General features: G+C 36.5%; 3 protein-coding genes across 3 annotated transcripts; all 3 read right to left on the bottom strand.

The window, feature by feature from the left end:
* Window positions 1-12,084: 12,084 nt before the first annotated feature.
* Window positions 12,085-16,132, bottom strand: LOC122603037 (probable disease resistance protein At4g27220). Its single transcript, XM_043775651.1, has 2 exons — window positions 13,461-16,132; window positions 12,085-12,854 (listed from the first exon to the last, which is right to left on the bottom strand). The coding sequence occupies exons 1-2, from the start codon at window positions 16,101-16,103 to the stop codon at window positions 12,309-12,311; spliced, it is 3,189 nt and encodes a 1,062-aa protein (XP_043631586.1). The 5' UTR covers window positions 16,104-16,132; the 3' UTR covers window positions 12,085-12,308.
* Window positions 16,133-17,509: 1,377 nt separating this feature from the next.
* On the bottom strand, window positions 17,510-20,285 carry LOC122603036 (probable disease resistance protein At4g27220). Its single transcript, XM_043775650.1, has 2 exons — window positions 20,146-20,285; window positions 17,510-19,845 (listed from the first exon to the last, which is right to left on the bottom strand). Exon 2 carries the CDS (start codon window positions 19,829-19,831, stop codon window positions 17,510-17,512), a length of 2,322 nt encoding a protein of 773 aa, XP_043631585.1. The 5' UTR covers window positions 19,832-19,845; window positions 20,146-20,285.
* A 1,539-nt stretch (window positions 20,286-21,824) lies between these two features.
* LOC122602851 (putative disease resistance protein At1g63350) lies at window positions 21,825-23,440 on the bottom strand. Its single transcript, XM_043775456.1, has one exon. It carries the CDS (start codon window positions 23,368-23,370, stop codon window positions 22,342-22,344), a length of 1,029 nt encoding a protein of 342 aa, XP_043631391.1. The 5' UTR covers window positions 23,371-23,440; the 3' UTR covers window positions 21,825-22,341.
* Between the last annotated feature and the right edge of the window lie 206 nt (window positions 23,441-23,646).

The raw sequence follows: 23,646 nt of genomic DNA, 5'->3' as shown, positions 1-23,646 counted from the left end.
AAGTGTGTACCGTGTTTGAAAGGAAAGCAACATAAGAATCCGCATAAATCCAAAGTACTCAACTCTATTTCCAAACCATTCGAATTACTTCATATGGATCTCTTTGGTCCTGTGAACAAAAGAAGCATTGGAGGGATGTCTTACTGTTTGGTGATCACTGATGATTATTCGAGGTACTCATGGGTATTTTTTCTGAAGACCAAGGATGAGACTGCCGAACGATTTATGGATTTTGTCAAGCAAGTTGAAAATGTCCATGGAGTCAAAGTTAGAGAATCAGGAGTGACAATGGTACTGAGTTCAAGAATAATACTATTACTGTATTTTGCTTGACCAAAGGAATTCAACATCAGTACAGTGCACCATATGAGCCACAACAGAATGGAGTGGCTGAACGGAAGAACAGGACTTTAATTGAGACAGCCAGGACGATGCTTGCTGATTCAGGGCTTCCTATTACTTTCTGGGGAGAGGCAGTGAATACAGCTTGTCACATTCTGAATCGGGTTTTGACAGTTAAACGGTTTAAGAAGACTAGTTATGAACTGTTGCACAACAAAAAGCCCAATTTACAGAATGTTGAGCCTTTCGGTGTTCCGTGCACTTTTCTTAAAATCTTCCTCAAGGGAAATTTGAACCTAAATCTGAGGAGGGTTTCTTTTGGGTTATGTCCAAGTACACCGATTAGGCGTGTGTACAATCAGAAGACTGGCAAAGTAGATCTTGGTACAAATGTCGTAATTGTCAGTCATAAACCTGCTGTACACCTTGGTCCTGCTCATAATTTTGATTATGATGGAGTCTTCACTTCTTTTCGTGGTCCTGTTTCTTTTGCAGGTGTTCCAACAGTGGAGGATGTCGTTACTCTTCATGATCCTCTGGATGGTGGACCGGTTTCTGGTTCTTCTTCTGGTTCCTCACCAATAGTTGAGCCTACCTCTGAATCTGGAGAATCTAGTGGGACAAAAGTAGCAGATTCAACCTTAGAGCCTGCTCCTATAGTTCCTACTGATCCTTTGCATGTACCTCTACCTGATTCTCCTTTCTATGATACTGATGACACGGAAGGTGACACTCAGGAGGAGCCTAAAACTCCAGATTATAAAACTCCAGAGCAACATGTGCAGACGAATTTGGGAGATGATCTTTCTGTCGATAAGGTTCCTCAAACCAGAGTCAACAAGGATCATCCAGTCAAGCAAATCATTGGTGATGCTTCTGCCTCTGTTCGCACGAGGAATCAATCTAAGAAACCGTCGTGTATGTTTGCTGAAGTTAAGGATACTGGGGCAATTACTTGGTACTTGTATTACTGCTTTATCTCTCAGGTTGAGCCTAAGAATGTTGGAATGGCTCTTAAGGAACCGTCATGGGTTGAGGCGATGCAAGAAGAATTGGCTCAGTTTCGAAAGCTTGAGGTATGGAAGTTAGTTGACTTACCTCCGGGTGAATCTCCTTTAACAACGCGTTGGGTTTTTCGTTGTAAACGAGATGACAGAGGTGTAGTCACTCGAAATAAGGCTCGATTGGTGGTTAGAGGATTTGAGCAACAAGAAGGTTTTGATTACGATGAGACATTTGCACCTGTAGCTAGACTTGAAGCTATTCGATTATTTCTGCATATGCTAGTTATAAAGGTATTAAGGTGTATCAGCTTGATGTAAAGAGTGCCTTCTTGTATGGAGATATTAAAGAAGAAGTGTATGTAGAACAACCTGCCGGGTTTGAGGATCCAGACTTTCCTAATAAAGTATATCATCTCGATAAGGCTTTATATGGTTTACATCAGGCTCCTCGCTCGTGGAATGAAAAATTGTCAACACATTTGAAGGGAAGTGGTTTTACCAGAGGTTCTATAGACAGCACGTTGTTTATTAAATGGAAAGGGAAGGACTACTTGCTTGTCCAAGTTTATGTCGATGACATCATTTTTGGTTCATCTGATGACCAAATGTGCAAGGAATTTGAACAGAGCATGAAGGCTAAGTTTGAGATGAGTGCTATGGGGGAATTAACCTTCTTCCTTGGACTACAGGTGGATCAACTGAAGGATAGCTTCTTTATACATCAGACCAAGTATGTCAAAGATTTGCTTACTCGGTTTCGCATGTCTGATGCTAAGGATGCTGTTACTCCCATTAAGACTAATCATGGGTTGTGTCCTGATAAGCCTAATGATCCATCTGTCGATGCCACTCAATATCGAGCTATCATTGGATCCTTGATGTATCTGACAGCCTCACGTCCAGATATTACCTTTGCTGTTTCTATGTGTGCTAGATATCAGGCTAATCCGAAAGAGTCTCACTTGAAAGCTGCAAAAAGAATCCTTCGTTATGTGAAAGCCAAGCCTCGTCTAGGTCTTTGGTATCCCATGTATGGTTCTTTTGACTTTGTAGCTTATACTGATTCGGATTATGGTGGTGACAACTCGGATAGGAAATCAACGTCAGGTGGATGTCAGCTTTTAGGGGGGAGAATTGTATCGTGGCAGTGCAAAAAGCAGACATCTGTTGCACAGTCATCCTGTGAAGCAGAGTACATTGCTGCTGGATATTGCTGTTCTCAGGTGCTTTGGATACAGCAACAATTGCGCGATTATGGTATGAATATCTCTAATACTCCTATTTGTATTGATAATAAGTCTGCCATAGATATTACCAAGAATCCGAAAAACTTTAAAGTCACCAAGCACATAGATATAAAGTATCATTTCATACGTGACTGTTTTGAGAAAAAGCTTATTCATTTAGAAAAGGTTATTACTGATGATAATCTTGCTGATCTATACACTAAAGCTTTTGATGGACCTCGTCTTGAGTTGTTATTTCAACTCAATGGTATGAAGAATGCCGAGTAGTTTCTCTCAAAGAACTTCAAGTTATTTTTTGTGTGTCTTTGTAGTGTAAGTTGTACATAGATAGAGTCATATAAAAAATACAAAAAGAGTTGTCTTAGTATAAGTTTGTATATATCTAGTGTCAAAAAAAAAAAAAAAAAAAAAAAAAAAAAATTGAAAAATAGAAAATCCAAAAATATGAATAAAGTAAGGTTACTGCGCTAAATGATGAGAAGTGACGATACTCTAGCTTTTAAGCCTGCTTAATCGTAATATAACTGATTAGTTCAATGATTACAATTTGGGATATATCGGTAGACACAAAGTACCAAGGTTTCATTCAATCTGAACTTAAATTATATAATGTTCTTGTGGGAAACATATTCAGATATATAGCTGAGATTGCTTGCTTTTCAGTAATGAATTGATCTAGTCCTTAAATTTTGTGAAAGATCTAGCATTATTATAAGATTTGTTATGCAAATCAATTAAATGCAAATTAAGGGGCTAATGTGGTCTTTGAGATTCGGACAAGTATGTCCTCGGGGTATCTTTGTATACCTAGCCTACTTAAAGCTTCCAACTTGGGATAGGTTGTCGGAAAGTTCGCTACATGGATCTCATAGAAAATCACGGGTTCCTTATAAATCATGAAATGCAGAAGCAAATATGTGAAATCACAAAGTAATTCAATTCAGTTATCCACAAAGTATCTCATGATTGGTTAAGGATGTTCTTGAATATATTGAATATTTTTTATCTTAGTGCTTGTATCGATTACGAAAGTATATCTGAATGTGGGTTACATAAGTTCGCAAACTATTCAAATGGCATATTAGGCTACTCGGGTTACATGGTGACTGTCCTTGGCCAGGGTATGTCGAAAGTGTCATAACTCAAAGGAAACTGGATGTACCGAGTGTTTAAGAGGACAAACATACCGGTAATCGCTGTTGGGTCACGGTTCATAACGTATAATAAGAGAATTATTTCTCACCCGCAGGCTTATGTAACATGCTAAACTGATCTAATCAGCAATAATCATGCTTAATGTGAATAATGTATAAAGTCTAGTTAATTAGAATTTAGATTAGTTTATTATTCTGCAATTTTTCTTCTGTGTTATTTTTCTTTTTAATTGAGTCAAAATAGTATTTTTATAAGTTCTTATTGCACGAGAGATCCTATTCAAATTCTGAGTATATGTTTTGCTGAATTCCTTCATGTGAATTTTTAATGAGGTTGTGTAGATTGTTTACAAAGAAGATTTTCTAATATGGACATTAATTTGTTTAAAGTTTAGAAAATGATCTTTTCAAGTGTAATGTGAAATGTCAAAGTCATTTGAAATCTCATGATTTTCACTTGTCACCAAATTATTAATCGGTTTGTTTAAATTGTGTGGTGACATTTTAGGGTTTGACAAGAAATGACCTCTCTTGATCTGTTGTTAGATTTTTAGTTATTTCATATTTGTTAACCCTGATTGAGTGTGATTGTAACTTGAATTTTCTGCATTATACTGTTTGTTCTCAATGCGTTGATGAGTTCTGTGGTAAGTGTGCAGTGTTCAGGTTAAGAAGATAACGTTGGAATGTTGATTTCTGTTACTACATTGTTATTTACACGGATGATATCATGATGATAAGATCCTTCATGTGTAGTGATAATATTTGTGATGCAGATTTGAGCATGTGAAGGCTGAATACATGAACTGGTTTTTGTTTTTGGAATAGTTGTTTATTTATGATTCATGTATTTAATGAAAATAATCAAATTTGACATTAGTTTCTTTTGAATTTCATGTAGTGATTTATGACAACCTTTGGATATTTTCCTAAGTTCTTCAGTGAATTTGTGTTGGATTGTTCATTGTTAGTTTTGTAGACGGCATCTAGTATGGGACTTAAGTGTTTCAAGATGGTTTGTTGTCATGCATATCTATGATCCAAGGAAGTTCTCGGTGTCATAATCAAATTGGTAATGAGGTTCATATTTAAATTGATTATTTTCAAGTTTGTTTATGGATAGCGTTTAAACCATGGGTTTTCATTCAAGATTATAATGTTCGGTTATCTACTTACATTATGATTATGAATTTGGGTGCTAAGCACGTTTTTAGTACAAGGCATGAACAGGTTGCTTTCTAACGAGTTTTTGCTATGTACAGATTGTGATAAAGGGTTGTGTTTTGGAAGATTGCTTGGATGAAAATCTGAAAATTTTTTAGAAACTTGCTGGAATCTGGAATATTTTCTGATTTGTTCTTACGAAGATAACCGCTATCTTCGTTCGAAACAATTTTGTTCAAACGAAGAATATCTTCGTTTGTCTAACTTCGTTTGTGAAGTTAAGCCCGACCCATTGTTGGCCCATTGTTATTTCACTATATAAACGGGTTTTTTCTTCGTTGTTACTTCTCAAAAGAAAATTACTTTTATTTTCAAGCAAAACCCTAAAACCCAAACTCTTTTCTTTTTTCTCACTTTAATTCGTTTTCTTGATTCATTGTGCCAACTGTGATCTAAGTAAGTGTTTGATGTTGTTTTCTTTCACAAAAAACGATTTAGGTTTTCCATGTATCTTCGATTTGATTTGTTCTGATTATGTTTATAAATTCTTGTAATCATTCACCTGGTTTACTCAAACGAATTTAGACTTGTGTGAACGAATTTAGACTTTAGCTCAAAACGAATTTAGATGTGTGCACATGGACTTAGATTTTGAATTGAACGAATTTAACTTGGGTAGAAATGAAGTTACCTTTAGATGATGCCTTACAAACTTAGACCTAAGTTGATAAGGAACGAACTTAGCTAAGTTTAACACCCTCTGGTTTATTCAAACGAACTTAGACTTCGTTTATAACTTACGAACTTGCATGTACAGTTTAGTCTTTACGAACTTAAACTTCGTTAGGTGTAAATTTAGATTTAATTCTTACGAACTTAAGATCTATTTTCGTTTAGTTATTGCTTACGAATTTAGCTTCTATCTTCGTTCTGTCTACTTTACGAATTTATTGGTTATCTTCGTTCAGACTCATTTTGCGAAATTAAGGATTAGGGTTTTTCAAATTAGGGTTTTTCAATTCTGCAATCCATTTATCGTGATTATTTATATTTGTTTCGATATTGTGATTGGTTTTGCAGAAATGGCTCTCGCTCCTCGTCAATTTGTGAAAAAGCATAATCTTGCACTGAATCTCGATCCCGATCAGCACAATTGCGAGCATTTTCATGAAATGTTCAACTACATTGCTCGCTCGAGATTATCTTTTGTTTTTTGTGATTCGCCAAGACTGGTTAGGCAATATATTGATTCCTTCTGGTCCACTGCTCATGAAGTCATGGTTGAAGGACAGAGTTTTGTACGTGCTACTGTTGAAGGCACAACTTTTGATTTCAATGCTGAATTGCTCCACACTATTTTGCATCTAGGAGCAGAACCAGACGTCGAAGAAGAGGAAGACGTTGAGATGACTTACGAGTTCGCGCTTCTTCTTCGTTGCTTTCAAAGGATGGGATTTGTTGGACAGGTCAAGCTTCCTTTCGACAAAAGTGGGTTTCAAAGACGCTGGCGTTATCTAGCATATGCATTGCTCGTATGTTTGAGCAATCGCAAGGCTGGATTTGATCAACTGTCTGCTCAGATTGCATCGCAGATGGTTGCTTTGGTATATAATCGACCTTATCCTTTCTCCAGATATTTTTATCAAGAGTTTATTGATCAGATTAATGCTAGGGGGAGAAAGCGATTTCTTTTGTATCCTCGCTTTGTGATGGCTATAGTTACACATTTTTGTCCGGCCTTAGAATATGACCAAGGTCCTCGCTACGTTCTTCATGCTTGGCCTTCGCGTCTTTTTGCTGATCTTGAAGCCAATACGAGTAATGTGGCTGGTCTCCATGATCCACCACTTTTTGGTCACCTGATTAATCCAAACTATCGATCTCGTCTTGAGAATGATATGTTTGTGGATGATGTTGATGCCGATTCTGATTCTGGTTCTTCTGAGAGTTCTGTTGATGGTTCTGATGATGATTCAGGGGATGAGTCTGCTGGTTCGGATGATGTAAATGATGGAGATGATATTGATAGTTCCGACGGTTCTGCTGCTACAAATGCGACAGACACAGATGATTCTGCTGCTGCTGAACGTCGAACTAAGATGATTCATGATGTCGCGGCTGCTTCTGAAAGTGATCATTCGCATCAGTCGTTTGATCAAGAGGGTGTTGCGTTTCATAGAGAGCGTAGAAGCAAGTTTTGTCATGCCATTCCTGCTCTTTCAGATTCAGCTAACTCCACTCCTACTGTTGCTGCTGAGATTGATCCCGATGTTGCAGCTCAGCATGATTCTGAATTACGTGAGATTTTTGAGGATATGGAAGATCCTGTAAACAGAGCAAGTTCGGTTAGTCCAGCGAAGAGGCAAGGGAGTATTGATCTTCAATATACCAGACTTAAGCGTCGACGTGTTGTTGAAGCTTCTTCTGTAGCAATGCCTGATCCTCCAAGACCGATTGCTGCTGTTGCTCCTGTTCTTGGTTGTCGTGTTGATCTTTTGGAGACCAGAGTTCGCACTTTGGAGTCTGATCTCACTGATACTCGTGCTGCCTTAACCTTTTTGATCAACTGGGTCAAGAATCAAGGGGGAGAAGTTCCTGAAGAGGTCTGCAGATTGTAAGCGGTTCAACCAAGACGTCAGAATGACGATGATGATGCTGATAATGCTGGTGAAAGGAATGTTTCTCGCCCAGTTGAAGATAGAGGAAAGGGTGCAGCGATCGAGGGGGAGACAGGAGGTGATACTTCTCAGCAAGGTGCTTCTGGTTCTGGTGCTGGTCCTTCTGGTGCTCCTCGTGATTCAGGTTTCTAATTTGTCTATGATAAAGATTATTAGATAGAATGTATAATTGTTTGTGTGTAATAAGTTATGACATTTTGTAATGAAAATGTAATTTATCTTATTCAATACAAGTACATTTCATCTTTATTATAATTATCATGATTATTCTTTCTATTCTGGTGTTCATTTTGTGTAAATTTAAATAGATGATCCAGATTATACAGATTTATTCTTTGATGGTGATGAGCTCGAGGAAGGCGAATTTGTCCCTGAACCAAATCTAGATATATTCAAGAAGCCTTATGGGTTTGATGAAGTATGGGACTCAATTCCTGAAGATCCGTTGATTGAAGAGAATAGAGTGTTGGATCAGAAGAGATCAGATGTTAGGGAAAGAATGCTTCAAGTTCCATTCAGCAGCCTAACTCAAGTTCTATATTTTGTTGTGTATGCTAAGAATGGTGATGTGTCGATTCCATCTGACTATGAGATTAATGTGACAAGATCATTCAATTCAAATGATTTTCCAGTTCCTCTCAGAAATGATGATTCATTACATATTGTTGATCGACGTGTTCCCGAGAAAAGAGTGAATGATTAGATAGTACATAGGGAAACATGGAAACCGAATTTGTATTGGACTCATATCTCAGATAAAGATGCTGCAAAGAACAAGACAATCATCTGGAGTTGGTTTTATGATGATGAATTGAAGCTTTTTGTGCTTAAAAGACCAGAAGGTTGTCAGTACTTGGCATGGTGTGAGAGACATTTCAGAAGTTTATGTGAAGAAGATTTACATGAGCTTGGAAATAACTGGATTATCAATCCAAGCGATGATGGCTTAGCTGATGTTGTTGGTAAGAATCTCAGAAAAGATTTCTGGTTAAGGAAGAACATGAAAGATTCTGATAAACCACAATTTAAGATTGAGCCAAGATCGAAGAAAAGAGTGGTTAAGCCAGATAAAACAGTTGAGTTTGTTCAACATGATATTAAATGCATGATCAAGGTTCCTGCCAAGAAATGGGCACAAGATGTCTTGGACAAGATGGATAATTGGGAAATTGATCGAAATTCTGGTGAAGCCAAGATGTATGCAGATTCAAAGAAGCAGATTTTGTTGAGAAGAGTTTATGATCCGATGCAGCTGGTGAACTTCTCAAGAAATGATCTGAGAAAGTTGTACGATACAGAGTGTTCGTTTTTGCCATTTTGGAAGCATGAAGAAAGTAGATATCGTAAGATACTTCAGCTCTGCTTACATGAAGATATTCATGCAAATAGCAAAAGATTGTTGTTTGATGAATGATCAAATTTTGAAGACTAAGAAATCGAAGGTGCTGCTGTCAAGGGGGAGTTTGTTGATGCACGTTGATGTGACAACAGCAACTTAGATTTGATATGTCGTTTAGATTGAGACATTATGTTAATTTATGTCGTATCTATATATGTAATTGATAGATTATGGAATTTATGTTTTGGTAATGATTGATTACATATTTTGGTGTTATATATATGTGTTATGTATGATGTTTGTTGTGTGATATACAAGTACAAACATAATATGTGTTAGGATTCCTTAAGATGAAATACTTAAGAATATAACTAAGTCTTATACCTAACGAAGATAAGGTATATCTTCGTTAGAGGAAAACGAAGATAAACTTCGTTTGGTACAAACGAAGATTAACTTCGTTACATGGGCTCGGCAGCTAAGTTCGTAAGAACAAAGCCCAGCAAGCCCAGTTCGACCTGAAACATATATATACGAATGAATACCCTAAAAAAAGGGATGACATTCGACATACACGTACACCAGACACCTAAGTTCGTTCTATACCTTATAGAAACGAATATAGCATAATACGGTTGATTATTTACTTGATAATTAGCGATATACCAGTTTACTAATCAAACTAGTTATCTCGTGAGAATTCCGCACTCACGACATAATCATAGACGATCTCGAGATCAATCTGTAGCTATTGAGGGACTCACAGAAGTCAAATGCTAAAGCATGGAGAAACAACTCTTCATTTAAGCAACTTTAAATACAGATTATAAAAACCCAAGTATCTAAAGAAAAAAAAAAACATGCCATGCATGTGCAAACACTTAAAGAACATCTTACTCATTAATTGAATGAGAATACGTACATACGCTTCTCAAGATACAAAATTACATCAAAGGTAAGTCTCAAGGTGGAGCAAGCCAAAGTAAGAATATAAACTTGGCTAAATGGTTAAAAAAATTTCATCCTAATCATCCATTAGATGAGATGATAAGCACTTCTCATGGGGAAGTGATATCAAAAAATAAATAAATAAATAAAAAATGACACCTCAACTTTTAAAATTTCATCCATCCTTTACATCCATTGGATAAAAGGATATGCACTTCTCATTGGGGAGTGACATTATCAAAAGGGATTAAAGAGGTAATTACCTCAACACCCAAGACTTTATTCATCCTTCACATTCATTGGATGGAAGGGTAAGCGTTTCTCATCGGGAAACGGCGCGCAAATAAAAATTAATCATCTTTTTATTCATTGGATAAAAAGGTAAGCATTTCTGATCGGGAAATAACAATCCTCGCGAGTTATAAAATTTGTAAGACCCAGACGTGGGCAAAATAAAAACAAAAATTCAAATGCAAAGATACTACCAATAAGTCCTTCACAATTGAATTTGGGGGACTTGATATTGGCAAAGTCATTTTTTCATAGCTAAAACATTGACAAGAAATAATGCGGGCATGGATTATGTTCCTCTGTAATGAAGACGGGCATGGATATGTTCCTCCGTGATAATGAAGGTGGGCATGGATATGTTTCTCCGTGATAATGAAGGCGGGTATGGATTGTGTTCCTCTGTGAGGATGCGGACATGGATTACATTTTTCTGTGATGATGAAAGCGGACATGGATTATGTTCCCCTATGATAAAAATGAAGAAAAACATTATGCTTCTCCATGGTCTATGTACCAATATATAATTTCCAACAGTCATATGAGCCGATTTAAAAGGCTCCCGCTAATAAAGTGTCAATAGGAAAAAAGTTCCATCAGCGGACAAAGTATCTCAAGTCCATCGGTTGTACAAGTGTAAATAAGAAAACATTTGTAACCATAGACAAGGAAAAGAAAGACAGATATAAGTTTAGACTCAAACATACTTGAGAAATTTCTTTATGTCTAAACTTGGGGGACTTGATCACGTATGTGATTACATACATGTTATTAAGGCTTAGTGACATAGCAAGAGCCCCTTTGACCCATCTTATTTACACATACATTATATTGTTACAAATGAGTGGGTGACAGTTGTTATCGGATAAATACCTACTTATATCTTTAGCCTATAAATATTACCTCATAAGTGAATCACATGGACTTCCACATACATACATACATGTGATTTTATATATACTGCCATATTTTCTCTCATGGATAATACAACAAGTGAATTACATTTCACTACAAAAAATCTCTCTTTCTCTAATGCATGAGACAATAGGAGGTGAACCACAAATAAATGAATCATATTCATTTTATGATATACATTCATATATCATCAAATCTCTCATACTCTCTTATATATATAACATCCCTCTCATATTATTACATCAATCTCATGCATAGTAAATGATTTTCATCCATATCGAGCATACAAAACAAGTGAGCCAATCTCACTTGCTACTTAATTATCTTTCTAGAGCTCATGAGAAACGTCTATGTCACTCTAGGACAACCATTGCTACCTTAGGCTCGCTAAGAGCTTGTTAGGTTCGCACTGTCAATTCAGGAGATGCGATAGTTGTTGCGGTCAAACCCGTATTGTCATTGAGCCTGTCATTTTAGGTTCAAACACCCGACGTCTCTGCATAGATGCTTGGTAATGAATTGAAACTTTTTAAAAATGCTTCTATTGGATGACATTATTGAAATCCCCTCGGTTGAAATCGATTAATTTGTACAAATAAGTGGTACTGATTGTCATAGCACATAGCTATTATGATCAGAATGTAATAACAATATTACTTGATTATAACACCCTTATCGTGGGTTCTTTGGCTTATGTTTTTGTTTCGGTCAAGAATCACTTTTCGCTTATGATTGGTTTATTTTCAATCTTTTTTGGTTGTTCTTTGATTCATCAACCTGTTATGCCACTTAAATTTCAGTTTTGTTCTTTATTGATTTCATATTATGTCGATCATATATTACTCATGTAACACATTTTTCATTTATGGCCAAATTTTCTCAATGCTAATTTTAACTTCTTTCTAATGGTTCTACAACTTTCAGTTTTCGCTGATATTGGGAACAAGTTTTACACATCTTGGTCATGATAAATGAGGTTGACACAAGTTAGGCCACGCAAGCATAGAATAAAAAGGTATATTGGTAGCTGCACTACGAGCTCTATTGAGTGACATTGTCCATGGGATAAATACCAGGTAATATAATGAAGTATACACGAATGTTTATGTTGTGTAATGAACTAGTTAGATGTTTATCGTATGTAATGAACTTTCGAATCTTGTTTATTGGATGTACCCGAGTATATGTGGCAACCATAAAAGCTAGGATAACTACGATTACTGATTTGATCAACACGGCGAACATATTATTTGGATACCTTTTGCAAATATGTGTATCTCTTCAACCGCTTGAAAGCAGCCACAAATGATGACATCATCATCGTCATCAGGGTGGTTAATATTTACTACGCCGCCTCCTTTCAACCTCCACATCTCTGTAAGCTTTCCCGAGTTCCATACTTCAATGGATCTCAATTTACTTCTGGCGCCTTCTTTAATCTCACCAATACATCCAACATCAATGGATCTCAATACGGCAATGGATCTCAATTTACTACCACAACCTTGTTTAATCTCACCAACATCGACATCAATGTCGAATAACACTTGAATGGAACCACATGAATTAACATAGATTGTTTCAAGATGATGCAACAATGGCATCGGATTCCTCGGAAACATATTCACAAGATTATCACAGTGGTATACTCTAATCTCTCGCAATAAGCAGCAGGAGGTGGCATCATCAACTACTTCCTCACAAGGCGGCCATATATTCTTCAATGCCTTCATCTGATAAATTCGCAATACCTCCAACCTAGGAGGGATCAAAACCTGCAAGGGGTAATAAAGCTAATTTGTTAATCACTCTGCAAATAATATTATTATAATTATTATTTGTTAGAAATTATTAAATGTTATATATGTGATTATTATTTTTATTAAAGATGAAAATTAAAATAATAATTTTATGGAGGAGAATTTGTTTTATTAGGGGGAATTGAAATTAGAAAGAAGATATACATTCATTCATATTCACCCCTTATCCCAACCACACTTTTTGGATACCAAAAAGTGTGAGCCCCCATGTATATAACGGTATATATGATAAAGTAAAATGCAGGCCCCCTGTTGTTAATAATCTGGTCGGGTTATCAAAATCGTGGTCGGGATACCAGGTTCCTTCATATTTCCACATTATAATTATTATTCAAAGATTGTATTATGTTTGGTCAATGCCCCCCAGTTTTTTTCTTTTTTTTTTTTCTATTTAATGCTCAAATACGTACCGTTGATCCCAAAGACCCACCCTAAATAACATATTGACTTTAATAATTACTTGAAACAATTTCAGGTTGCATATAATTAGTCTGACTTCTATTAACATGCTATAAAATATTTAAGTGAACACCTGGAGGCACGTAGTAGTAATTAGAGTACCTGTTTGTTGAAGAAAGGTTTATTAATAATAGCAGAGCTACTAGTGTTTGCGGACATAACATTAGATGATTTTGCTGTTGCTGATTTATACTCTCCCGGATAAATGCTTGTGAAGTTTGGAAGGTCGTAAAGAACCAACTCCAGTAGTTGCGGTAGATGGATTACAATATTGTTAGTGTTGCACAAACCTTCCAACTTTGGTAGATCACGCAAATATAGAAACTTCAGCCCCTGAAACCTAATGTCGACCCTTTCTTCACCATTTCCTTCACCGTATACTAGTGCTTCCATAACAGGGCATTCCTCAATTGTGAGACGCTCAAGCTTCACCAGGCCCCTTGCTACTGGGACTGTAAACAGGTATCCCAAGTCGAAACACTGGAAAACATGAAGGACTCTTAAATTATAAAACGAGGTGTGTCGAGGTACGGATTTCGGTAAAACTTCTTCAAGGTTTTTCATGCCACTGCCAGTTTCCAAGTGAAGCACTTCTGTTTTCGTAAACAACTCATTCGTTCCAGATTCCAACAATTCATCTTTGTTAGCGACTTTGATCATCAGCGTGTTTTCGGATGAGTGCATGTCTTTGACACTATAATGTCTTTCTAAATAACGTCCTATGGATATCTTGAATCTTTCGAGTCTATTATACGACATATTCTTTGAGTGAGGATTGTTCTCAATGAATTCAACTTCCAATGCAGATAGATTCTTGGAACGTTCTCCCAATTCCTTATAGTTTATATCTGTGAATTTGATGCCATTTCCGTAAGCAGCCCTCATATAAAGCTCTTCAAGCTTGACCAAGTTTTTCAAGACGCCTTCATCGATACGGAGATCCATACAACCTGTCAAATCCAGTAGCTTTAGCTTCACTAGCTTCCCGATTGCAGATGGTAAATATCGGATGCGAGAACGAGCAAAGCTGAGCACTTCAAGGTTCAAAAGATGATCACCAATAGGAGAGCAATCAAACATCAATGAGCATTTATGGAGACACAATGTTCGAAGGGTGGTAGAGCATTGAAGCGATGTGGGAGGCAGAGGATAATACAACTTCTCAAATGCCATAACTTGAAGATTTTCCATTTTCTCATAAAAATCATCAGGAAACTTAAGAGATTCATCGCCATTCATAAGTCTCAATAGGGATACTTTTGGGTATTTAAAGTCTCTTGGGAACTCAGACATGCCCATACATGTCAAAGAAATACTCCTGCAAGACTCGCTCATTTCAGCTCTACTCCAATTTGAGACATCACTGTGGTTAACGATCCATGGATGATCACCTTTAGAAACTTTAGCTACCACAAAAGCAAGCACAAGATCGTGCATTTTGACACACTCGGACTGATCGCTATCAAGCAATAAATTTGCCTTTTTTAGATTGAGTACACATGTTTTTGTCCTGTCTCTGGCCTCCCCCACAGTGTGAACTTTATTTAACAACTTAAGACCCCATGCGTATCTTGTCAGATCTTCTATTGGAATATTGAAGTCATCTGGAAACAAGCCACAAAGCAGAAAAACTTCTTTAACATCTTCTTCCGCTATAAACTCATAGCTTATCTCAATAATACTTTGCACATCATTATCGAGTTCATTTTTCTTCAAACGGTAAAGTGTATCCCTCCATACGGGCTTCTCTTTATATTTAAGGGTTGTTGCAATGATTTTGATGGCTAAGGGCAAGAAACCACATCTTCTCACGATTTTAGCTCCTATATCTTTGAGCTCTGGATTTGAAACTTTTGAAATTTGAAAAAAGAAATTATTCGCTTCTGACTCCTCCATCACATTTACTCTAACAACACTAAGATCCGAATCAGCTTCTACAGCAATTTGTGTACAAACGTTTTCATCTTGTGATGTGAGCAACAACTTAAAGCCGTTTGGCAAAGGACTTAGTCCAACATCTTTAAGCTCAACCTTCTCCCAAACATCATCTAATACTACTAAAACCTTCTCTTTACTTTCTTGTGACATCTTCGCAAATGTTATGCGAAGACGATCTGCCCTTGCTGTTTTATCTGTTTCAGTTAATTGAAGTTTAATGTATTCTGCCACGGTTTGCTGAATAGACAATATGTTGATCTTTTGCCCGATAACCACCTTCACAACCCAATCAAACATTTTCTTATCTTCCACAGCCTTTTTCAGTTGTTCCATCATCGTGGTCTTCCCCACGCCACCCATTCCGCATAAGGCTATCAGGTGGGCCTTTTGATCTTGTTGAAGCAAACTGAGCGCCTCCTTAAAAATCTCCTCTCTTGATTTTAAGTCATTATTATGGGCTTGAGAGATGCTATTTATAGAACAGTGCTTTAGTGCTCGCAGACCAAACTTAGCGGTGGTTGGTTTAAATATATTTCTAAAGCTCTCACAGCCATCTATGTCTATCTTTTCAACAGCTTGAAAGCAGCCATAAATGATCACATCATCAGGGTGGTTAATATTTACTACTTTCAACCTCCACACCTCTGTAAGCTTCCCCAAGTTTTTTACTTTAATGGATCTCAATTTACTACCACACCCTTCTTTATTCTCACCAAGACATCCAACATCGATATCAATGTCGAATAACACTTCAATGGAGTCACAATCTTTAACAGCGATTTTTTCAAGATGATGCAACGATGGCATCGGATTCTTCGGAAACATATTCACAAGATTATCACACTTTTCCACTTTAATCTCTCTCAATGAGCAAACGGTGGCATCAACTACTTGCTCACAAGGCGGCCATATATTCTTCAATGCCTCCATCTGATAAACTCCCAATTTCTCCAACCTGGGAGGGATCATAGCCTGCAAGGGGTAATAAAGCTAATTTGTTAATCACTCTGCAAATAATATTATTACAATTATTATTTGTTAGAAATTATTAAATGTTATATATGCGATTATTATTTTTATTAAAGATGAAAATTAAAATAATGATTTTATGGAGGAGAATTGGTTTTATTAGGGGGAATTGAAATTGGAAAGAAGATATACATTCATTCATATTTCAACATCTCTATAATAAATAAAAGACAATTATATTTCAAATGTATTTTTAAAAAAAATATGATGTGGCAAGTTCACATTTTCTCTTAAAAAGTCTTTATTTTAATTATGATGTCATAAATAATTACATTATTTTTAATTAAAAATAGCTCATTAAATGCATATTTAAAGTTCCTAATTTTTTATTACAAACAAATAAAAAAATTTTATATAGTATAATATTCTTTTATGTTTTGTTAATACAGTAGGTACGTTAATTTATATATTATTGTGTTATTTGATGCACCATCTTAATGTGGATTTATAATATATTAATTACAAAAGTTACAAGCATATTTTTTAGTTTTATAAATTTAATTAAAACATACGGGTTGAACAGGCTAAATTCGCTAGTTATAATTATTATTCAAAGATTGTATTATGTTTGGTCAATGCCCCCCAGTTTTTTTCTTTTTTTTTTTTCTATTTAATGCTCAAATACGTACCGTTGATCCCAAAGACCCACCCTAAATAACATATTGACTTTAATAATTACTTGAAACAATTTCAGGTTGCATATAATTAGTCTGACTTCTATTAACATGCTATAAAATATTTAAGTGAACACCTGGAGGCACGTAGTAGTAATTAGAGTACCTGTTTGTTGAAGAAAGGTTTATTAATAATAGCAGAGCTACTAGTGTTTGCGGACATAACATTAGATGATTTTGCTGTTGCTGATTTATACTCTCCCGGATAAATGCTTGTGAAGTTTGGAAGGTCGTAAAGAACCAACTCCAGTAGTTGCGGTAGATGGATTACAATATTGTTAGTGTTGAACGACAAACCTACAAACATCGGTAGACCTTTCAAATATAGATACTTCAGCCCCTGAAACCTAATGTCATCGACCCCCTTGTTCTTCTTCGTTGTATACCAGTGCTTCCATAACAGGGCATTCCTCAATTGTGAGACGCTCAAGCTTCACCAGGCCCCTTGCTACTGGGACTGTAAACAGGTATCCCAAGTCGAAACACTGGAAAACATGAAGGACTCTTAAATTATAAAAACGAGGTGTGTCGAGGTACGGATTTCGGTAAAACTTCTTCAAGGTTTTTCATGCCACTGCCAGTTTCCAAGTGAAGCACTTCTGTTTTCGTAAACAACTCATTCGTTCCAGATTCCAACAATTCATCTTTGTTAGCGACTTTGATCATCAGCGTGTTTTCGGATGAGTGCATGTCTTTGACACTATAATGTCTTTCTAAATAACGTCCTATGGATATCTTGAATCTTTCGAGTCTATTATACGTCATATTCTTTGAGTGAGGATTGTTCTCAATGAATTCAACTTCCAATGCAGATAGATTCTTGGAACGTTCTCCCAATTCCTTATAGTTTGTATCTGTTAATCTTACATCCCTTCCATTAGCAGCCACCATATAAAGCTCTTCAAGCTTGACCAAGTTTTTCAAGACGCCTTCATCGATTCGTAGATCGATACAGCCTGTCAAATCAAGTAGCTTTAGCTTCACTAGCTTCCCGATTGCAGATGGTAAATATGTGATGCCAGAATGAGCAAAGCTGAGCACTTCAAGGTTCAAAAGATGATCACCAATAGGAGAGCAATCAAACATCAATGAGCATTTATGGAGACACAATGTTCGAAGGGTGGTAGAGCATTGAAGCGATGTGGGAAGCAGAGGATAATACAACTTCTCAAATGCCATAACTTGAAGATTTTCCATTTTCTCATAAAAATCATCAGGAAACTTAAGAGATTCATCGCCATTCATAAGTCTCAATAGGGATACTTTTGGGTATTTAAAGTCTCTTGGGAACTCAGACATGCCCATACATGTCGAAGAAATACTCCTGCAAGACTCGCTCATTTCAGCTCTACTCCAATTTGAGACATCACTGTGGTTAACGATCCATGGATGATCACCTTTAGAAACTTTAGCTACCACAAAAGCAAGCACAAGATCGTGCATTTTGACACACTCGGACTGATCGCTATCAAGCAATAAATTTGCCTTTTTTAGATTGAGTACACATGTTTTTGTCCTGTCTCTAGCCTCCCCCACAGTGTGAACTTTATTTAACAACTTAAGCCCCCATGCGTATCTTGTCAGATCCTCGATTGGGATATTGAAGTCATCTGGAAACAAGCCACAAAGCAGAAAAATTGCTTTAGCATCTTCTTGCGCTATAAAGTTATAGCTTATCTCTATAATTCTTTGCACATTCTCAACCAGATCATTTTCATTCAAACGGTGAAGTGTATCCCTCCATACCGATTTTTCCTGAAGTTTTAGGTTTGTTGCAATGAGTTTGATGGCTAAGGGCAAGAAACCACATCTTCTCACGATTTTAGCTCCTATATCTTTGAGCTCCGGATTTGAAACTTCTGAAATTTGAAAAAAGAAATTATTCGCTTCTGACTCCTCCATCACATTTACTCTAACAACACTAAAATCCGAATCAGCTTCTACAGCAATTTGTGTACAAACGTTTTCATCTCGTGATGTGAGCAACAACTTAAAGCCATTTGGCAAAGGACTTAGTCCAACATCTTTAAGCTCAACCTTCCCCCAAACATCATCCAATATTACTAAAACCTTTTTACCTTCTTGTGACATCTTCCCAAAAGTTATGCGAAGACGATCTGCCTTTGCTGTTTTACTTGTTTCGGTTACAGGGAGTCCTAAGTACTCTTCCACAGTTTGCTGAATAGACAATGTGTTAATCTGTTGCCCAATAACCTCCTTCACAACCCAATTAAACATTTTCTTATCTTCCACAGCCCTTTTCAGTTGTTCCATCATCGTGGTTTTCCCCACGCCACCCATTCCGCATAAGGCTATCACTTGGGCCTTTTGATCCTGTTGAAGCAAACTGAGCGCCTCCTTAAAAATCTCCTCTCTTGATTTGAAGTAATTGTGGGCATCACCATCAGAAGTGGATGCCAGTTTAGAAGTCACTTTTCCAAGAGGTATTTGAGCATCACGCCAGATTGTCTCATTATTTTCTTTAATAAGAGCTTCAATCTTCAGGCTAGTCTTGAATGCCTTCCTTCCTGCTCGGTACCTCGTTTTCAAGTTAAAACACCCATCGACGTCACTTGAAATTCTTTCAGCATCTTCCTTAATCTTTTCGACCTCTTCCAACCAATCTGGTACATCAGTAGGTATTTCCAGATTACTTATGTTGTTTCTTTCCATGTGCCTTTTGACATCAGCGCCTGTAGCAAGAAGTTGCTCCATCCTGGTACTCATGTTGCCAACATGTTTTGTGGAGGAAAACAGATAGCCCAGGTGTTTCTTGACAGGCACCAATAAAGATTCAACGACAGGACCAACGATTGCTGATAAGAAGTCCATTTCATCAGTGAGACCTACAAATCACACGTGGGTAAGTATACAAATTACATTGATCCACTTAGCAATATATGGCCTGGACTGTAAGTATACAAACTAATCATACAAATAGTGTCTATATCTATATATATGTATACAGTCTGAAATCAGTAACCCCTTGAAGATATATAACTACTTATCCATAGTAGAATAATTTTTATACAAAATATTAAATCTAATTAGTGGTTTTTGCTAATATCTATTTTAATTTAATTGTAGGAAATGTGAATTTAGTTTCATGGATAATAAAATTCAGGGAAAAAAGACAATGTATGTACCTGCAGGGAAGTGATTATCTACGAATCTGCTGCTGCTAGCTTGTAAGTAATTAAATTAATGAGAGAGGTGTATTGTATGTATGTGAACAAAATGATTGATCAAAAACCATGATAATTGACTACCCACTTACCTCAATCAGTGGAGGACAGGAATAAAGTTTTTTAATCAATGGAGGGGTCAGGAATAAAGTTTTTTAATCAATGGAGGGGTCAGGAATAAAGTTTTTTAATCAGTGGCATGTCTAAAATTGTCATTTTGATAACATATGGTCCCTGTCGCTTGCACCAAATTTAATTATTCCCACTATCTTTAAAAGCTACTCAGATATGTAAATCCGTATGAAAAATCTCACGAACGTCAATTTCAATCCGTTAAGTAACTCACGTGTCGTTAGGACATTTTAGCAATTTCCACCGGTAACAACTCATCACAATTAAGATGGAAATGATTATTTTAATAGACACTTTTAATATAACAATTACTAATTGATTTTTTTTTGCGAAGGTTTAAAATAATTACGCGCTACAAGAATTCTTTTAACGAACATCAAATATAACAATCATTTGAGTGTTAAACATCTTATTAAGGTAGTATTGACATATTATGGATGTTCGGTTGTGATTTGTGAATGTATAAAAATATAGAAACTAATATAATTATTTATTGGGTGCATGGTACTCAAGTAATCTGGGATGAGCCTAGCCCCATCGTACCAACTTTCTGGGACATAATTAACCTACCACAATCCCGTACAGGAGCGATCCCAGTTCCATGTGACTATTGAGTGAAATACTAACAAAATCTGGCATAAGGGTCGAATTTGTCACCTCTATAGTCACGAGAGGTTTGATTTAGATGCTAAAGCTAACATAGCTTAGAAGCTTCTGTGTGTTCTTTGTATCAATTCCTGAAGTAATTACTACTTATTGATCATAAAGTTAAGGTGTTTTATATTATGGGGAAAGGTTAGGTAAAGCATGCAGTACCTATTTTAGGTAAAACAGAGGTGATTATGTAAAATTCAGGGGGAGTTTATGTAAAATTCAGGGGTTATTTATGTTTATTAAATTCAAAGGTTTAATATGTAACTTTTTTTAATGTGGCAGTACCTAAGCTTAGGTAAAGTCTGCAGTACGGATCATTTTCCCTTATATTATTGTTAAAATATGTAGCCATCAGAAGCAATATGTAAATCTTTTTCATGGAATTAATGCATAGTGATGTCTTAGGTAGTACCTGTGGAAAATTTGAATGGACGCAAAAAAGTCGAAGCAGGAGACCTTTGTGAGAAAAGAAATGGTATTGCTGTTACTCTAGTTACTATTCTATGTATTGTCACATAAACAATATTGCTCAGTTTCATGCTTTCATTTCTGCTTATTTTTTGCAGGCAGGGGAGTTGACCTCAATCAAAATTGGAGTGTAGATTGGGGGGAAAAAGAGAAGGTTAGTTATAATTAACAGTTACCTTAGCAATCAAAAGCGGCAAGATTGGAGGTTCGGGCATATTGGGTAACGGGTTGGGTTTCAAACGGGCCAACTTTTAATACAGGTTGTATTAAGCAGAGATCGGTTGGGACCTGTAAACATTTTATTGTCCTTGTTTAATCTTTCTTATGGATATTTGTCTTTACTAGGCGTCTATGCTTTGCAGATTCAATATGATTACAAATACTTGTTAAATCATTGAATAAAACAATTTTGGAGGTTGTCTATTGTTTTATTCCCATTCCTATGCTTTACAACCTTCTTTTTCTTCATATACTTCAGGATTTTGATCCATATGAAGAGAATCCTGGGACTGCTCTTTTCAGTGAGCCTGAGGCTCAGCTAATGCGGAAGCTCTCAATGTCATTTGACCCACACATCTGGGTCAACGTACATTCTGGAATGGAGGTGAGTAATACCTCCTTCCCTGCTTTTAGACAGACATTTGAAATGTTAATTGGATAGTTAGTGGTCCAATCGTGCATTTTGACACAATCGGAATGATCGCTACTGAGCAATAAATTTGCATTTTTGAGATCAAGTACACATGTTTTTGTTCGGTCTCTAGCGTCCCCCAGAGTAGGAACTTCATTTAACAACTGAAGCCCCATGCGTATCTTGTCAGATCCTCGATTGGAATATTGAAGTCATCCAGAAACAAACCACAAAGCAGAAAAACTGCTTTAGCATCTTCATCAGCTAAAAAGTTATAACTTATAAACAATTTTTTGCACATTCTTAACGAGTTCATTTTTCTTCAAACGGCGAAGTGTATTCTTCCATGCCCACTTTTCTTTAGATCTAAGGTTTGTTGCAATGAGTTTGATGGCCAAGGGTAAGAAACCACATCTTTTCACGATTTTAACTCCCATTTCTTTGAGCTCCGGGTTTGAAACTTTTGAAATTTGAAAAAAGAAATTATTCGCTTCTAACTTCTCCATCACATCTACTCTAACAACTCTAAGATCTAAATCATCTTCTGCAACAATTTGTGTACAAACGTTTTCTTCTCGTGATGTTAGCAACAACTTGGAGCCGTTTGGCAAAGGACATAGTCCAATGTCTTTAAGCTCAACTTTCTCCCAAACATCATCCAATATTACTAAAACCTTCTCTTTTCTTTCTTGTGAAATCTTCCCAAACGTTACGCGAAGACGATCTGCCCTTGTTGTTGTACTTGTTTCGGTTAAAGGAATTTGTAAGTATTCTGCCACGGTTTGCTGAATAGACGATGCGTTGATCTTTTGCCCGATAACCACCTTCACAACCCAATCAAACATTTTCCTATCTTCCACAGCCTTTTTCAGTTGTTCCATCATGGTGGTCTTCCCCACACCATCCATTCCGCATAAGGCTATCACCTGGGCCTTTTGATCTTGTTGAAGCAAACCGAGCGCCTCCTTAAAAATCTTCTCTCTTGATTTGAAGTAATTCTGGACATCACCATCAGAAGTGGATGCCAATTTAGAACTCACTTTTCCAAGAGGTTTTTGAGCATCACGCCAATTCGTCTCATTATTTTCTTTAATTAGAGCTTCAATCTTGAGGGTAGTCTTAAATGCCTTCCTTCCTGTTCGATATCTCATTTTCAAGTTAAAACATCCATTGACGTTACTTGAAATAACACTTTCAGCATCTATCTTAATATTTTCGACTTCATTCAACCAATCTGGTACACCAGTAGGTATCTCCAGATTACTCGTAGCATTTTGCAAGAAATATGAAGTTACTTTCATCTATCGATCAATAATAAAATTCAATATGTACCTGCAAAGTGATAATGGTGGATCTCTATGCCTCACCATCAGAAGTGGATGCCAGTTTATAACTCACTTTTCCAAGAGGTATTTGAGCATCACGCCAGATTGTCTCATTATTTTCTTTAATAAGAGCTTCAATCTTCAGGCTAGTCTTGAATGCCTTCCTTCCTGCTCGGTACCTCGTTTTCAAGTTAAAACATCCATTGACGTTACTTGAAATTCTTTCAGCATCTTCTTTAGCCTTCTCGACTT

Source organism: Erigeron canadensis, chromosome 6 (assembly GCF_010389155.1).
Source record: "Erigeron canadensis isolate Cc75 chromosome 6, C_canadensis_v1, whole genome shotgun sequence".
NCBI lineage: Eukaryota > Viridiplantae > Streptophyta > Magnoliopsida > Asterales > Asteraceae > Erigeron > Erigeron canadensis.
This window is presented reverse-complemented; position numbering and strand designations above follow the sequence as displayed.

Excerpts from the sequence above, each read along its gene's own strand:
- LOC122602851 (XM_043775456.1), bottom strand. The coding sequence starts at position 23,370 with ATGAAAGTAACTTCATATTTCTTGCAAAATGCTACGAGTAATCTGGAG.
- LOC122603037 (XM_043775651.1), bottom strand. The coding sequence starts at position 16,103 with ATGCCATCGTTGCATCATCTTGAAAAAATCGCTGTTAAAGATTGTGAC. Across the intron at positions 12,855-13,460 it reads AACCTTTCTTCAACAAACAG|GTTTTGATCCCTCCTAGGTT; the intron begins GTACTCTAATTA and ends TACCCCTTGCAG.
- LOC122603036 (XM_043775650.1), bottom strand. The coding sequence starts at position 19,831 with ATGGACTTCTTATCAGCAATCGTTGGTCCTGTCGTTGAATCTTTATTG.